Here is a 19,795-nt window from a genome sequence, read left to right on the forward strand (position 1 = left end):
AAGCGCTTTTTTATTATGATTAAACCGCAACTGTAATTGAATAATGTCGAACGCACAGTTCTATTAACTAATTAGATTTCCGCGATTACAAAATATTGAAGTTATGAAAGTAGTGTGCACTTTGACAAAGCAAAGAATTGCGAATGAAGTGCTTACACATGAAAAACTGCGAAACTTAGAGATTGGTCATGGAAACATGTATGTGCTTTATCTGTTTTATTTATAATATATATCTATTATTTGCGTTAAGTCAAGCGAGGAATCCGGAATTTTAACAATTATTTGGAATTATTTACAATTATTTGAAAATAAATATTTAAAAAATAAATTGCAAACCAATAAAACCATTTGCGATTTTCCGTAGATCAATTTTATTTTAAAACAAATTTTTTTTATTTGTAATATTCGGAAAATATTCTAGCGCAAACTAAATGTTTTGGACTATATTTTTCGATTTACAATTTTTCATCTTTTTACATCAAAAAAGTTTTAATCTACGGAATTACTATTGAATCAATGATTAAATATGAAATTGAAGATATTAACATCTTTTATTTCTTGCAATAGTATATATTGTAATTTTTTTTAAAGGAAAATTATTATTTTTATTTAAAAAAATTTTAAGAATAGGAATTCTAATCTTGCTTTGAATTTCAAAGTATGTGTATTTAACTTTGTTTCAATTGTCTTTAATTATCACCGATTAATTGCATCATGAACCGTTTTGTGTAGCATTTGGACAAAATATTATATTTTAATTAATATTCTCGAATGCGAAATACTTATTATCAATAGCCAATAAATACAAATTTTTTTGTAATAATCATTTCATTAAAAAATATTTTAATCACACAAAGTAAATTTAATATAAGAGATATTCTATAAATCTATATTAAAAGAATCAGCCTTAAAAGAATTTATTATCTATTTCGAGATAGAAAAATATTTTTTAATGAAAACAAAGTGATTTTTAAATCTTTATTTAGTTTAAATGACAATTTTTGAAAAACACTTATATTTTAGCGCATAAGATCAAAATTCAAATTTTTCAAATTTTAATTTTGGTTCTCATTCATTGTGTCCAACTTCATACTGTACCGATATTTTGCATTGTACATTGTACTCGACTTCTCGCTGAATATATTTTCCGCGTCGCATAATATTAGAAAAATTAGTTTGTAATTATATATTATAAAAATAAAAAAACGTAATTATAATAAATTTTGTAAACAGTGGCAAAGGGCAAAAAATTGGCGCGAGTATATATAAATATGTAAATTAGAGCGTATATATTAAATTTGTTTGTGCAAGATGATCGATTTGGGAAGATTTTGAATCGTCTGTGCGTTCAAGAAGCGCGTAAATGTGTCAGATTTCACATCGTTTCGTATACGGCAGAGTTCGCAGCACGACTATAGCTCTCAATGTCATCGTGGTCCGTAATAAGCTCGTCGACAGTGTGTGATAAAAGGTAAATTAAGTTAATTTTACAAGTTACTATTTTTTTTTTGACAACGAGAGAGAAAGAGAGAAGAGAGAGACAGAGTAGATATACAGACACAGGCATATAGTTTGAATTCGGATTTCATTGGTTCTTCTCTTAACGTCTTTATTACCGTCCAGCTCACAAATAATCAATAAGTGATTAAAACTTTTCCAAACCCCAAATGTCGATGAGATCAAATAACGATGTAGTTCATCTTGTTACTGTTATTTTTATTGTATAGCTGTATATTATTTGTAAATTATGGACAATGGTAAAAGTATTTTTGATTATTTCAGTATTTTTTGCGCGTTTTACTTACACATTAAAAAAGATATTAATTTAGAATATTAATCTGAAATGTTTGTTTTATTTTATTTTCCTACTATATATTTCAATTTTTAATATTTTATCCCTGATTTACAAATATAATTTCATCATAAATTATACCAACGTGATATATTTCTGAAACTTTGTAAGCGCAAATTTTGTAACTTGAATATAATAAATTAACTGATAAGCAGTCGGTAAGCAAGCCGTTAAGATATACGAGCAGCTTAACTTTTAACTTACACATAGACATTAGAGAGAAATTCTCAAGAGTTGCTTTTTTGGTTTTGATTCATTAGCTTAGCCTCATTTTCGCCTTACATGCTATATGTACAATTTGTTCAAAAACGTATGCGTTCTTTTTTAATATTTATATTTAATATTTTTAATATTTTTAATATTTATAACATACTTATTTATATACGAACAGAAACAGATTAAAATAAAGTTCGAAATAAATAAGTATAATAAGTTGTAATATTTAAAGTATATACACTAGCTCAATATATTTTGAAGAAATATTCTAAGCGTTAACACATTGGTATAGTTTTAATAAATTTGATATATTTTTACGCCTTTTTTTGTAGCAATTGTCACGTTTTTGTTCTTATAGAGGACAGTTCTTGTAGAGACATAAAAATCATTTGTTACGTCCATATATTGAGCTCAGATTCTAAAATTATCATTTACTGATCCATTCTGTTATTAACATCATCACTCTATATTTGTGTTTCTGTTGATCGTTATATAGTGCAGAGCGTTAATATTAATGTATTATAATATAAAATATAAAAGTAAAATATGTAAAATATAAATATAATAATTTAATATACAATATTGTATTCTCGGATAAAAAATATTAGGTAAACTTTTGAACTGTGCGTACAGTTTTCAAATGGTTTCAGAAGTAATAAAGAATTTCTGACACAATCTATAATATATATAGATACCCGATATCGCGCCGATTACCAATAACGTATACAGTATCATCTGGGAAAACATACCTAACTACATTGAAGGTTACAGCATTAATTATTTACAGGGACATCATTACCCGGCCATTCCGCTTGTTTGCGCGCAAGATTAAGCTTAAGGAAATTAGGAAGAGGACGCTTATATATATATATATATACCTCTCGGAAACTTCGAGAAGAAGGGTGAATCGTGTCCTTGACTTCTATGATACGCAGATTAAAAGTGAGTACTCGTATACATAAGAGATATATTGTATCGTTGCAAAAATCCCGATTATTAACAGATTGAAGATAATGATTATATTTTTATGTCTTTCTATGTACATTACCGTTCTTTAGAATTAGAAGGAACTTGAAACAAACTTCGGAAAAAATCGATTATTATTCGTATTAAATTCTAAAAACGCCATTGTCATTTTCTTGCAAAAAAACTATTTTGTCATAATTTTTTTAAGATCGGGTTAACAGTTTTTGCCATCAATCTCTTATGCAGATCGAAATTCTAAAGATTAATCAATTTTTGGTCCATTGTACATATTTAAATATAGACTGAATTATAATCGATCGTCACTTAGAGTATGTGTTTCGGATATAAATTATAGGTGCGGAAGAAGCTTAAGTAAGATACAAGTAAAAAGTTTAATGGGTCTAAGAGAGATCTGTTGAGGTTGCGCGCAAAGTTTTATGGACACAGAAGAGAATGTTTGCTGCAATAGTTATAACAAAATTGCGTTTGTATATCGTCGGCAAACGTGCAAAATATTTTAGATATAACTTAGCGCCAAAACTATCTTGAATTGTTTAAAATTTAGAAATCTATTTAAATTTTAATGCTTTATTATAATTTTCCATGAAATTTTATCTTTTCTGCTATGTGTATATTTTTTTATTTATATAATTATTTTTAAGAAATTTTCTGAAAAAATTTGGGTCTTATTTTTAATTGGGTTTTATTTGTGTATATAACACAGTTATATACACAAATATTTTTAAATTTCCGTGCATATATATGTAATGAAATCTCTAACAATATTTTGGATGCTTTGGAAAGTTAGTTGAATTTTTCTCTCTTATATTTGCAGTTGCACGTTTATCGACGATAAACATTACATGAAAATTTATACGAAGTAGATAAAACTGATAGAAGTAGTACATGGATTTCTCGCATTAAAATGTCAAAATACAAAATTTCACGCATACATTTGCGCAGAACGTTCGTGAGATATTCACTAAGCATATTTTTATGATCTTTTTTTTAACAGTGAATTTATCGCAGAACATCTCGCAATTTCAGTTCACTTCGCTGAACGAACCTTTCACCTTTATAATTTCCTCTTGGTCGCGCGAAAAATATCTTAATAGGACGGTTATTAATATTCGTAATCTAGTCGCGTTACTTAACAGAGCGGCGATTGATCCTTTTTTTAGCTTGTTTTTTATTAATTATCGTCTGAATCAATAATCTTCATTTAAATCGAAAAAATTTGCTTTTTGCTCATATTTTTCAGATAGTTTAAACTTTCAAGCGTGAATTACTCCAATAATATAAAAAGTTGCCATTAAAATAAAAAAAAGTAAACAGCTTGATAATTGACACAAGTATAAAAATGAGTGGTAATATTTAAATTGATATTATGATCATCATTTTGCAAAAGTCTTATTATAATGCAGTTTTCAATATTTTCACATTTATGTTAACAATTGGCAACATATTGTACAAGTTTTTCATTATTATAATTATTTAAGTCACATGATTTCGTAAAGATTTTTTTTATTCTTGATAAGGACGTATGTGAGATATTGCTTCAAGTATTTCATACTTGAAAATTTAATCTACAATTTCTACAATTATTATTACAAAAGACATTATATTATAGTTCTAGCGTACATAAATTTTCATTGCAAATATTAATCTCTCTCTAATTTATTTTGCAATACATACCAAATTAGGTCAATTTATATTTTATTGTTAGCAAAAGGCTTGATATTTTCATTTGCAAAATGCCACTTTTGCTTAAATACTGTATCTGAGCTTTTTATCAAAATATTTTAATCTTTATCTTGATAAGTATTTTGTAACAATATATTCTCGTAATTCTTAATCTGCAAAAAATTTAAGCACATCTCTACCTTTTGATGTAAAAAATAAGAAACAATTGAAACAACTGAAACAATTTTAAAAGTTATCAAATAATATTTTGAGGAATATAATTTCCCGCATATAACTGCGAATTAATGAAATTATAACAACTATACAACATAACTCTCAAATATATGCGAATTTTTTTTTTTCATATTTTGCTATCTCAATGTTACGATTATTTACTTAATTATGTTGTTAATTCTATATCATACATTTTTTAATGTCTACATGTCAATTGTGACATATATTTAAGATACATTTTGCGTACATTTGTGTATTTTGTAATTGTTTCAGATTGTAATATTTCTTTCAATCCCTTTTGTGCATCGGTTCAGTTACGATGGCATATGAGTCTCTTCCTTGTTCTATTTTATACAATTAGAAATAGATCTTTTTTCTTACTTCATAATTACATATATAAAATATTTTTTTTTTTTTTTATATTTATTGCACTATCTATTTTGATTTATTTTGAGGTAAAATGTATTTTTGATTTTACAAAAAATAAATCTTGCAAATAATTCTATGTCAATATATAATATTTTTTTGTGCTTTATCAATTAAATAATTAATCAGGAAATATTATTATAACAATGTTTTTTTACACAAGCAAAACTTCTGATAATTAATTTAATATTTTATGTTAATTTAATATTTTTCTTAATTATTGTCTTTTTGGATAAATATTTCAAAATTATGTTTTTAGTAGAAATAATGATATTGATGAATTAAATATTATATATATAATAATTATATTGTTTAATAAATTAATGTATATTATATTGTTTAAAAAAAAGATATATATATATATATATATATAACTTATAATATTATTTCAGTCCTAAATAATAAGAGAAAGTCTGATAAAAAATTGGAACGTAAAAAAGGTGTCTAAAAATAATAAATATAGTTTAATAATATAGAACGTAATCTAAGAATGTTATAATAACAATAGTAATAGCAATTGTAGTAACAGCTTAATTAAATATTGTAAAAAAAAAATAAATGGAAGAAATTGAAGCATGAACGAGATTTGTTAAGAGAGAAATGTACACATGTATATAGAACAAGGAGGAGAATCGTTTGTATCGATTCATCCCTAACTACATTATAGTCAGCACCCTATCTAGATCCGGATATCTAAAATAATGTGCTTCGATATATCTCCCGTAGGTACGTGTTATTGGAATTTCTAATGGTACTTTTAAATGTTTATGAATATATAATTTCTAAATATATATATATATATATATATATATATATATATGATATGTGTGTGTGATGTTGTGTTGTGTGTGTGTGTGTGTGTGTGTGTGTGTGTGTGTGTGTGTGTGTGTGTGTGTGTGTGTGTATATATATATATATATATATATATATATCGCGTATAATATACTTTCAGGATATTAGCATGATATTTCCAACATTTGCGAATCATTCATGTGATTATTATGCACTCGATATGCAGAATAAAGACTAATATAATTATGATCTTTGAAATTGTTAGAACAAAGTTTAAGCCAAATAAAAACCTGATAAAAAGATTTAATGCAAAATTAAATGTTTTACATAAAATGTCTCAGAATTATCATCATTTTCTATGAATATTTTTTTTTTTTTTTTATCTAAACATAAAGTTTATTCAAATAAAGTAATTACGAAGAAATTATTAATTAATTATCAATTAATTATTTTTTATATTTCTATCACATATACATTATTCTAACAAAATTTTAAATTGAATATTACTTATTATATTACTTATTAATGTATTTACATTGTAATGTGTGTTACAATGTAAAAATTTATTGAAAAATTATTCAAAAATTTCAATGAAATTTTTGTTAAATAACATTTGATTATAATATGTTGCATATACAATAATTGGAAAATCAGATCGTCAAACTTTAAAAAAATGTATTTTTATGACTATAATATGTAATATAAAACAAGATTGTAGTAACTGATCATTATTATTATCATAAGAATTATAAGAGAGAGAATCACATCTGAACAAAAATATAACTAAAGAGGTAAGAAAAAGAGAGATACTTTATGCTTTGAAGAGTATAATTTGTAATTTGCAAACGATTTTCTTTTTGCACGTTAGCGTTATTCGCGTGTCTGAAATTTCTTGTGACACAAATAAAATTAATATTTATACAACAATTATGAATGTGCATTGCGTGAGATAAAAGGTTTTAAAAGTACATTTCTGAATCTTTTAAATGGTCGTCAAGCGTACATATCTAATCATAAGCGTAGTATGTGTTGCAAAACTTCTGTGTGCCTAATTGACATTTAAATTGATTTTAATTTTGCCAGATATTACTAAACATTTTTGTTAATAATTATTTTAGATAACGATTAACATTTTGTCACATACACAATGTTCTGTCAATTGTTCATTGCAACTTCGAATAGGGTATCGAAAAAATATTAAAAATAACTTATTTTCTTATCCTGAATAACTAAGAAAGGCTATAATTTTTTTCAAAAAGCCGTACTTTAAATTGGCGTTTTTGATTTTATTCTCACTTTTGTCTTATTAGTAAGATCTCGTCAGATGTTCAAAATTCACAAAAAATTCTTTTGATCTTTTCGTATGATTTTTTAAGACTTTCATAATATTTGTTTAATACTATAACATTTTTGTTATTTCATTATTTTTATTTTATCTTTTTTTCTTTTTTTTTCTTAATTTTACGAATTTTTTGAACGAATCTCGCACTTTATGCTTGCATTTGCGAAGGTAAAACAACGCTTTTATATATAAGTTCTTATGCAATTAATTAGTGCACGTTCTGTAGAATCTTTTAAAATTTCTAGGAAATATTTAAATTGGAGAAAGAAAATGATATGTCTGTTTATATATGTTTTATGTGTGTGAATATGAACATTCAACATGTATCTTATATTAAACAAACTTTTCTATGTGCAATAATTCTTTGTATCATATATTTTGGGATGCTCTGAGAACACTCCAAAAATAATCGTAAGAAAATGTTGCTTAATTGTTAAAATTGCTCCTTTCGCCACACAAAAATATGATTTTTTAATATATAATGTAGTCTTTTATCATTTGAATAATCATAAGTATTTACATCAAGAAATATAAGAGTTTATTCGTTCGTTGAAAAAATTATATATCTGCCATAAAACATCAATTTCACGTTCACATCGTTAGTATACCTATATACAAGGTGTTCCAAAAGAAATGTATATCGATTACAGATTCTTTTTTTCATATAATTGCATTAATTTTTTCAATGAAAATTTAATTCTTTACTTACTTACAATACATTTAAACATTAAAATACTTAGTATTATCTAAGTGAAAAAATTTTGTATTGAATATTTAATACTTGGGCATTTAATATTTGCTAAAAAAAAGCCAATCTGAAATTTAGGATTTGATAATAATACTCCTGCCATCGATACATATATTTTTTGAAACGTACTGTATGAAGTCGGCGCGACGGTTTATACCTTCTCGAGCTTCTCAAGACTCTTTTTAGAATTATAGTCACTTTATCAGCTTACTGCGTTTACTTCTTTCTTGCTTTCAAAGTCTCGTAAATCAAGGTGAATTAGGTAAGCAAGTATAAGTAAATGTTGATCCGCGTCGTCTAGCAGCCGTGAAAAGATTTTATTTGCCGTAAATCGCTTTCTTGCAAATATCGCGAGCGCAATCTCGAATCTTACGTTTAATGCATTTATGTTTCTTTGACCAAATGACTCGAAAACACCGGGTTTCCCATTGCAATAATAATCGGAATTTTATCTCGATCTCTTGATCCGCGACGAGACTTATTTCCTCCTCGATCCTCATTAAGTACGATCGGGCTTTAAGAGATGTTGCAATCATCAGCGTGGGCATCCCTGATCTGTTGTTTCGTCTTTCTCGAGGCGCGTCTGATCAGACTGCGACTACGCGGCTTGCTCTTCACCTCCTCGGTAACAGCGACGACACTGGAGCCCTGAGCTGCGACTACTTGCTGAGGATTTCCACCGGGACCCGCACTGCCAGTCCTGCCGCCAGGACTGCCGGACCTTCCATCGCGATAAAATAATAACAGATGTAAATTAGACGCGGTCAAAATTACTGTTGTTTTAACATTAAAACTATTGCACCGGAACATTAATCCCCGGATACTTTGCAGTTATATCTTCGCCGTGCACGTTTATGTCCTTAATTTAATTTATGGATAAGGGATCGCTGACTCTTTAATAATAAGAATTTGTATCATTCGAGGGGGAGGGAGGGGGGAGATTATCGTAACTCAAGAAATTAATTTTTTCAAAAAAAAACTTTAAACATTTAAAGCAAAATAAAAAAATCAATAGATATTATTTAAAATTTGTAAAAAATTGGGTTTTTAGCACTCTTCACATTACATTTACATAATTAATTTATATATGTAAATTCTGTAAATTAAATTATATATACAATTAAAAACGTGAAATGGAGTAAAAATTTTATAGCTTTCTATTAAAATGCTGAAAAATATAAAATTTAAATCAAGGTACACTTTTTGGCATATCGAATAAGAAATATTGAGCATTTAATAAAATTATTTTTTTTAGCTGTAGTATTTTTTTCAAGGATGCAATGTCTTTTCCATGAGAATCTCCTACGGAAATATTCCGCGCATGTATATGATTCGAACAGCTGCATAAAAAAGTATGCACAATATATGCGATGAATAAAAAGAATCGTACGGTACAAGTGATGCAAGTTATCGAATATCAATAATAATATATACGAGAAATAACAAGAAATTGCAAATATTTTCCAGTGCAATATAACGTAATTTATCGACAATCCGAAATAAATATCTAAATCGTAAGCAATATTGAACGAATTATATAATTATGTTTACATTCTCGTACGCTTCAACAATCGCAATTGGCGACGCAAAAATATATGGAAAATCTTTTAGATTATTAATATTTATTTTGTTAATGTCAGTTTGTTCTTATCAATCGATAAAACGAATCGCGATTAAATGGCTGGTTTGTGAATGAGAGTTGCATGTGTGTGAGAGGCGAGATTGCAGAGATTTGATCTTTACATGCTGTCGTTTGAAGAAATTCTGACATAATCTTATTTAATACGTATATATCTATCCTCTAAAGTATCGTATAAAGAGAAGAAAAAGAATTTAATAATATACGTTTATTATTAAACGGTATGTGACAGGCTCGTAAATGCATATTCTCATCGTGAATTTAATCCAAAATCTCGTGCCTCTTACAATTCTCAGTTCTCATTGAGCTTTACGTTGGATGCAATCTTCATCTTAAGCCTGCATCAACAATCTAGGTTAAGTAAGCTCGACTTAGGGATCCGCTATGTCTTTCGAGATTACAGTCCTATCTATGATGACTACAACGCGCAAAATTTATTTAATCTTCACAATTAATGCTAAATGATGTATAACTAATTTCTAAAATAGTAAAGAATTAGGAGACAAATTGTCACACACACACACATTTAATTTTACGATCTTTTTTAAAATATACAGAATATCGTAACACATGTAAGACTTATTTCATAAGTAAATTTAAATTTTTTAATCTTTCTCTTAATAACAAGATAGATTTCAAGAAATTTGATGTTTTTGATCTCCAATATTAAGTATCTCAATAAGAACTAATTGTAAGCTTTAAATTAGATTAATTAGAATATTGCTGGAGTGAAAACGTGAGAAACGAAGAATAAGAGATTTTGTTTTCTATTCTTAAAATCTAATTTGCGAGTAACTATTTATTTTCATACAGTTGCCCTATAATTTGACATAACTGTTTCTTTTTCGCTAAAAATTAAAAATTAGTTCTAAATTTAAAGGCTTTCCTTGAAACAAAGCCCACATATTCAATATATTATTGTGTATATAAAAAAACACAAAGAGATTAATTACTTCATTAAGAAACGTTAGCGTTATAATACCTGCGAGATCCGTATGCCGAACATCTCCTCCTGAGTCCCGACTCGTCGGCCTCGCCGGTAGGATTTTTCGGCACGATTCTGGAAAGCGTGACGAAACACCTGAATATATCCTTAATGTTATAATCGTCCTTTGCCGAGCATTCCATCACTTTAGCGCGTAACTTTGGTAACTCGCAAAACAGCCATTCGCTTACATCCTCGATGGGTACTTCCCTTCGGGCCGGCGCCAGGTCGAGCTTGTTCCCGGCGACGACTATTGGTACTTCCTGTTAAAACATAGTTATGTCTTATAGTCTTATTTATCAGAATATTAGATTTATCAGAAAGGCAATTTTTTTCTCGTCAAGTATAATTTAGAGAAAAAAAAGGTTTAGGTTAAAGAAATAATATTTTATTTTCTTTATCAATTTTAGATGTCTTATTATGCAGATATAAATTTTTAAAAGAGCCAAACACAAGCTTGTTTAGATCACAAATATAATGTTGAATATGTGATACACTATACGAGATTATGGATCGCGTGCGAATCAATTTACTTAACAATGCCACACCTGAAAATCGGGCCGTTGTTCTCTCACTTCTTCGAAGCAACGTTTCACGCACTCGAAGCTCGGTAATGATGTTGTTGCGTACACGAGCAAAAATGCGTGGGCGGTGGCTATGCTCAACCGTCTCATCGCGGGAAACTGCAGATCACCTGTAATTATAAAAGCGAAAAATCAGCCTATACGAGATCGAAAGATTTCCCCGCGTAATGTAGATGATAGGTTTCTAGAAAAAAATTGCCATACAAAATAATCTTTTATTCATAATTTGATTTTTTGATTCTTTTTTTTTTCTTGCTCAGTTATTTAACACAGTATTTTTCAACGTCATCAGAAATCTGTTTTTATGTAATTATTCTTGCTAAATTTTTGCTATGTAATATAACTCATTGTCAATCTATACACGATGCGTATGTATGAATCGTTTATCTCTCAGCTTTTTCCGATATTCGTTGCTCTATCGCTAAAAAGTCACCGGGAAAATGCAACTCCGATTGGATCAAGGATATCCTCGTGTATACACATGTACATATATATGTGTACATGTATATGTACGTATGCTATTTGTACATGTACGTATGCTTCGCGTTACTGAGAATGAGTTACACTTATTTTATACGCGATTCTAACGAGATTGAAGTTTCAATCAAAGTTTATTTCGTTTACACTGTTTACAGTCAAAGTATTGAGTTTGAAAATAGTACGTAGTATCACATAGCATGCCATCTTTTTCATTATATTGTATTATCAATGATAAGAGAAGTATTTCAGGAAATTGTGATTTTTAGAAAAATATAGAAATAATTCATCTTCTCTCTCGTAGACTTATTATATTTTTTTGTTGAAGTTTAAAAGTAGGTTTGAAAATTGTTTTAAATTATTTTAATAAAATTAATAATACAATTATGTGAGACTTATATAATCACTTAAAAAATAATAATTAATATTTAATTATAATAAAAAATAATAATTGATATTAATTTATATATATATATATATATATATATAATATATAATAAAATTATATTTTAAGTATAATTTCAATATATAATACTTGAAATATATAATAAAATATTATTTAAATATATTGAATTGTTCCACGTGTGAAATATGTAAAACAATACATAAATTTTAAAAGTCTCAGTTTTATTTTGGAAATAAATTAACATATATGTAAAAGAATATCTATTCGAAACATCACGTTAAAATAAAAAAATGTTTAAACTTCTGTAAAATGTTTTTTTATGATTTATTAAATTTATTTATAATTCAATTTTTTTATTTTTTTTTTTACTTTTACTTTAAAATTTATATGTGATAAAAGAAAATTACAAAAATGGATTTTTATTTCAAAAAATTAATATTTAAAAAAAATGTAATAAATATATTTTATTTTTTCCGAGAAATTATTTAAAAATCATTGAAATCGTTTCATTGAAACCTCATATTATCCAACGATTTATTGGAGCAAGGAGAAACGGATAGTGGAGGTGATTGTCTTACCCGCAGTATCCAAGAGATCGACCTTGAGGGTCAAGGTGCCGAGGACACATTCCCGCGAGTACAGATCCTCCACGGTGGGCCGGTATCGCTCGCTGAAACCCTGGCCAAGCAATCGGCGTATAATGGCGCTCTTGCCAACCCCGGCGCCTCCGAGCACCACCAATCTGATCCTCTCAAGATCGGCCATGTTCTGCGTTTGGTCGAACTTCGTTTGGCGGTGATCTTGAGCACGACCGCGAGAATGCTGCAGCTTCAGGAAGGCATCACACCAAGGAGGAGGTCGATCGACGTATTCTCCTCCTTGCAATCCAATATAGTTACCTCACCCGTTCTACCCGGCGCTCTTCCTTCGTCCGAAGGATACTAATTCGATCCCCCTCGGCGATTCCTGACCTAGACCTCGCGGTCAGGAACGAATCGATGGTGGTAGTGGCTTTTGATCGGGATCGATCAACCACGATCAATCGCTCCGAGACGATCGCGTTTTTTCGACCGACGACGTCGTCCGTCGTCGACTTCTCCATTCACTTACCCCGTTTACGCTGTGATCCTGAGGGATCTTGCATCTTCCTCGGGGAAATTGCGGCTGTCCGCCCGGTCCGCGACTCGAATTAAAACTCCTGTTGAGAAATAAAAAGAATCGTCCTGTTATTATTTATTTACACGTGCCAAGATTTCATCGGCAAAATCTAATCACAAGGAAGGAAAACTCGATGTAATGCCATTTGGGACTACCAAACGGATCGGAAATTGGAATAACATCATTGTTACTATCGGGATGCCTCGGGCTAATTGAAATATTCCGTTCGGAATAACAATTTTTATTGAGGCTATAGCTTTCATATTTTATAAGATATCCGATATCAGTTTTATATATATATATATATATATATATATATATATATATATATATATAAATGGTTTTGTTCAGATTACACACATACACAATAAGCAAACAAAATATATTACAATGACTGAATTAAATATAATAAATATAATAATTTATATAATATAATAATGTAATTACCAAGAAAATTGTAATCAAACTCTCTAATAAAAATAGGTATAAATAAAATTATATTTTGCATTTTTTTTTGCAAAATAAAATTGTTCATAGAAATTAACGTAGTTCAAAAGCATCATAAAATTCTATTTATTCAGACAGAAATGTATGAACGTATAGCAACGCTAATATTTTTTACATTTCTTTTATGGTAAACGCATATGAAAAATAAATACGTGGCATTCTATGAAATGCATTGCGGTAATGAAAAGAGATTTGCTGCCGGCGTATATATCGTGTGCATAATATTTTAATCTCAAGAATATTTTTCTACGCAGTTATCGATCAATTTCTGTTGTTTAATCTTTTGTTATCATGTCATCTGCGTTTATTATTTTATGTCTCTCTTTTTGGGAGACATGTCTCTCTTACTTTTAATATAGAAGTATATAATTAATAATTAATATTTTTAATTATAATTAACTGCAACGGCATAATGATATACATTTACTAAGAAAGATTTTGCTCCATAGCATCACGATTAAAATCCTTCTTGTTAATGAAATCATTAAATATTTGAACATATCCTTTAGAGATGAAATTAATTAATTATATTTGAAAATATATAATTTCTTTTTAGAAATAAATAAGTGACGCAGCGATCAAATTGTTATCGAGCAAATCTTTTCAATTATCTTTGACTTACACGAACATACATTTTCTTTTAATGAAAATTTATATGGATATGGGTTAATATGACTTTAATCCTACCGTGCGCAACCCGGAGCGGATATTAGGAAAGCGTAATGTAATGAAACCGGGCCGATGCGATGGTATTTACAATCACGCGATGAGAGAAAAGAAAGCGGCAACGCAATGCCGTAACTCATCTTGTATCTTGCGAAGGGATTATGAAGGGACAAGAAAGGAATGCGTGTCTCGCTCTTTTTTTTTCTGCGCAATTTATTTTGGCGGTCGAAGTATCCTTTTCTTTTCTCTCTCTTTTTTTTCTACTTTTTTTCTTTCTCTCTTGCACAATTTCCGAGCCCTTCCAATAAAAGTCACAGGTGGCTATGCGCACCGGTGGCCCCCTTTTTCTCCTCTTCGATCGACCCTGCGGAAATCTCTACGGGATTAAAACGTCGCTAAACACGCCGGTGCCAACGACAGCTGCGGCTCTGTTTTATGAAATAAGGCCTTAATCGTCAAGCTCGTTAAGCGCCGCAGAAATTCAGCGCGTCAACCGCGCGCAATTGCGACCTGGAAGCTTTTTACGCGGACAAGTTCGTAAAGAGCGCGTCAGATTCGTAAACGCGCGAATGACGCACGTCCGACTCTTCATCCCGTTTAATGAATTTAACGGCAGCTTGTACGTGGCTTTATCGGGCCGCGAAATATATTCATTACGATCCTTCCTTCCCTTTCATCCTTTCGTCGACGCATTTTCGACATTCCATTTTGTTACATTCCGTTAGTGTTACGTATTTTAACAGTTTCAACAAGTTGAGAATAAAACGGAAATCAAAACAATATACTGAATTTTGTTAGCAAAATATTTGACTTAATATATCATGAGCTATAAATGTATAATTGATGAATGTGTAAAAGGTTAAAAAGAACTTGGATCTTTTAGATAAGGTGTCGAACTTATGACATAACTGAAACAGCAAAGAATCGTGCACGTTAAAAATTAAAGAAAGGTTGAAGTAAATGATACCATTACGTCGTAATATGCTTTGCGTAATCAGCAGCTTTTGCGTCTTCTTCTCATTTATATCTTCTATCTCGGTCGATCGTTTAAATTTTAATCCTGTAACAGAGAAATGAAAAGCAAGACTTTAAATTAAAAAATTAAAAGAATCGGAATTTTTGTGTGTACGTAATTAATTGTATTTATATGTATTACAAATTTTCCATAAATCTTTATTTTTTTTTTTTCAAATTGATTAAAATCAAGTAAATCGAGCGAAAAATCGATTAATATATAATGCGCGATTTATCTATCTTAATCGCTTAAATGAAAATCTACAGCACTCCCTGAGCTATTAGGATAATTATTCACATCATTAGTGTTTCTCGGGATTCTTTCGCATTTGTGTATGCATTATCTATAAAATTCTGCTTGCATAGCGCTATGCGTACATTAATGATATTTTTTTCATAAATTTTTGTAATTATGTCGGTATTACGACCGACGTTTATAAAATTATGACAGTAATTACGAATAAACTTAAGTTTTATTTCTCAGCATTTTTCTCGTGTAGATTTATAATAAATATTTGTGATCAAAAATGTAAAATTGAATTTATAATAGCAAAAATTTATTTTGTCTCATTTGTCTATTTAGCTATCATATGCTAATGCAAATTGATTTTTGAGTTATTACTTTGTACAATATAAGAAAGTTATGTTATCGTTATATTACGATTGCTGTAGAAAGAAGTAGTGACATCTTTTATGTGATATTTGTGAAATGGATACTAGAGAATGAAATGAAAAGAAACTCAACTAAAGGATTTTTCGATCATCCGTAACACGGATTTGTTCAAATATTGAATTGAACACGAAAATGAAACGAGATCAAATCCTTTCAAACTTCGTTTCCGCAGATTTTTTTAAAATCTCGATTCCGTTTCAGCAAACTTGGAACATATTTTATATAGATACAGATCGTGAATCTAATAGTGATTTATAAAAAAAGTTTTGTGTATTTACTTCATATCATTGAAAAAATCTATCTTTGTTTATTTGTGAATTTTAGATACAATTTTTCCAAGACAATATTGAATGAAATCATCATTTGTTGTCTGTCTTCTAGAACAAAATATTTGAGAACAAATTATTTTTTATCAATATTTTGCAAGTATTATTAAATATCTTTTTCATGCTATATTCTTTACACAAAGTGAAGAATTCACTTTAATTTAACACATTTCTCTCTCTTTCTCTCTCTGAGATGTATGAAAGCTTTACTTTGTAATTTTCCTCTAGATAGACAAAATTATATATCTTATGTATTATGGTCGTTTTTACTTATCGATATGGCCGTGTATTTATTCAGAGGTGTAAAATAATAAATTTTGCTAATGGTTTTGTAATATCGCGCGACGTCCGTGTGTTTAAAAACTCGTTATTAGACACTTCTTTCCGGCCGTTAACCGATTTCTGCTAGCACGATCAGCACGATTTACATAATAATGCCCGAAAATTCCTGCACGGCTTTCCCGAACACGGTCGACAAAAATTGATGTCGTTAATTCGCCGCTCGCGTACAGATAACGAATGTTCCATTGCCTAATCGCATCACGTCTCTCGATACTACTAATGCCTCTTTTTCTCTCCCCATAACAAATGATATCCTTTTAGTAATGCTAAAGTGTAATGTTTTGTGATATCCGAAAATATGAAAAAAGTTTGCCCGAATCATAAGGACATAGTTATCAAGGCTGTACAAGAGGGGAGCTTACGAGTTTTCTGTATCTCGCTTATCTTCTTTCCGCTATAGGAAGAAAATAAAAATATGAGATATACTTCATGTAAAAAAGAATTCATATCTAAAGATCTTCAATATTAATTTAATTGGTTACCAACCGCAAAAAATGGAACAAATCAATAAATTTAATAATATATATAATTAAGTAATTGATATTTAAAATATTAACAAAAATAGAAGAAGAAATTTATTAACAGTCTTGACATAGAAATTCTAACGATATCATTGTTTCAGATGTTTCGGATCAACACAAATAAATCTTGTAGTCTTGTATTTCTCGAGGATATTATATTAGTTTCATTATGAAATCATCTATTACAGCAACTGAGATAATGAGCGTGAATAATTGTATCATCCGATCTTATTGTTAGCAAGACATGCTTGGATCAGATTCAAGCACATCTATCAATTCGAATATTGATTTAGCCTTGATATTTTTACTAGACATAAGAATATAAAAGATGTTCTTAAAGTTCCTTTAATACCAAATAAATAATAATTTAATAAATTCAATAACTCAGAAGGAGGGAACAAACAATAAAGTTAATTTTTTGTAAAGATCAAGTTTAATGAAAATTTTACTTCAATTTTATATATTTATTAGCTCTTCTATCATTTAATTAATTTAATATGTTTCACTTTTATTTGACATTTTACAATGACACTTCGATTTCATAGAACTGATATTTACGATGATCTGCTATTTGATATTCTGATGAATTTTGTGCTAACGAATAAAATGATAAATGATATAGCAAATGTCACTTTGAAATATGAAATTAATTAACCTTAACAAGTCTTCGCCTTTCTCTTTTGAGAAGTCAAATTACATTGACATTAAACAGTAATTTGATTCATCTCACTATAAAATCGATTGTAAGATACAATTGTTTCGACATAATAAAATAACGCGTAAGAGCAATAAAATACTGTCAGTACTTTATTTTATCAATGTTCAATGGGTCTTTTATGCTATAACAAACGTGAGAATCAAAGTGGATTTATTGCGGCTATCAAATGTACCGTGCTCGATTGATTGATGTGAGCAAAATGTAATAAAGTTTATTCCATTTTTCGGTTCTTTGTTTCATTGCTTGACTTTGCGAGAAAGAACAAAAAATTGATGCGAGAAAAAAAAAAGCGGAAATTGACTCGAGCGCACTTTAGTATTAAGAGTGTTAAAAAAAATAATCATGAGATTTATGCAGAAAATCAACATGATCTTGTGTCCTTTTAATTTTCAGCTAGCATAAATATTCTGTTATTTTAATAAAAAAGCAAATATTATTTTATAAAATTCGTAGTACGAATAAGATCTTTCTCATGGGATTTCTGTTAATACATATTTAAAATTCTGCGCAAGTAAATACCAATTAAAAAATATTTTTTAACGATGTTTATTATGATGTGTGTAGCATAATCGCTAAAATTATAATGAGTATCATACAAACAATTGTGTATTTTCAATTATTTATTTTGAATAATTTATGTTTTTTAGGAGAAATATTATGTGGTATCTTTTTATTGAATCAACAAAGTCAGAGAATTAACATTACAAAAATTTGTTTATATTACGCTATTGTAGTATCATCTCCCTTTAAGTATTTATGACTATATTAGAATGAGTTTTTTTCTATTTAGCATTTAATGCAAAATATCATTATACTTTAAGTTGGTTATTATTTTACTCGAATTATTCGAGCTATATGTACCATTAATTTATTCTGTTTGACATTTTCGAATTGTTGACATGTTTCGAATTTTCATTTTGTATGATCGCCATTATATTTGTAACGGAATGCAAGTATCTGCATATGCGCATATGGCGGATTTAATTTTGCTAAATCTTTCAAGAGTTTTTTTCCAAGAGCAGAACAGTTTCCTCGGCGTGTATTCACATACAATTATCTTTTTGAAAACTTTATTCCCGTACGCGGTTGTCAACATTGTTCTTGAAATGAGAAACTTTATAAAAAATCCAGGGAAAAAGACTGTCGTGTAATTACGAAGGCGGCGGAATGAGAAAAGAGAAATACTTAAATCACCAGTGTTATAAATGGTCGCAAGTTTTTTAATATTTCTTCCCTTGTATTTATTCTGGATAAACTTTGTGGCTAACAGTACTCCCTGGAATACGTTCGAGTAAATAAAGTAACTGTGATGTTAAAATAGAAACGTGTAGCTTGAAATTATTGAAAGTTATTTTATTCCCACCTTGATCTTGCTCCAATTACCTGAGCATTGAAATAAAAATTTGAATTTAAGAGTAATTTTTTTCCATGTGCGCTTTGTATAATTCTTTAATATAGAGTTAACGTTTTGCACGGTAATTCAAAAACCGTAATTATCGGCGACGATATAATATATAAAA

The 19,795-nt window shown here is 28.9% G+C and overlaps 1 protein-coding gene across 4 annotated transcripts in view; it reads right to left on the reverse strand.

The window, feature by feature from the left end:
- Window positions 1–6,842: 6,842 nt before the first annotated feature.
- Window positions 6,843–19,795, reverse strand: part of LOC126853721 (GTP-binding protein Di-Ras2) — an 86,790-nt gene continuing 73,837 nt past the window's right edge. Inside the window, exons 3-8 of one of the 4 annotated variants that reach the window (XM_050599743.1) lie at window positions 15,649–15,741; window positions 13,250–13,548; window positions 12,929–13,178; window positions 11,432–11,577; window positions 10,881–11,146; window positions 6,843–8,980 (exon numbers count right to left, since the gene is read on the reverse strand). In XM_050599743.1, the coding sequence (XP_050455700.1) occupies window positions 8,776–8,980; window positions 10,881–11,146; window positions 11,432–11,577; window positions 12,929–13,115 (804 nt within the window). In that variant the 5' untranslated portion in view covers window positions 13,116–13,178; window positions 13,250–13,548; window positions 15,649–15,741 and the 3' untranslated portion in view covers window positions 6,843–8,775. Of the gene's footprint in view, window positions 8,981–10,880; window positions 11,147–11,431; window positions 11,578–12,928; window positions 13,549–15,648; window positions 15,742–19,795 lie in introns of all 4 variants that reach the window. The other 3 variants (XM_050599741.1, XM_050599740.1, XM_050599742.1) reach the window with 3 other exon arrangements.

This window comes from Cataglyphis hispanica, chromosome 12 (assembly GCF_021464435.1).
Source record: "Cataglyphis hispanica isolate Lineage 1 chromosome 12, ULB_Chis1_1.0, whole genome shotgun sequence".
Taxonomy (NCBI): domain Eukaryota; kingdom Metazoa; phylum Arthropoda; class Insecta; order Hymenoptera; family Formicidae; genus Cataglyphis; species Cataglyphis hispanica.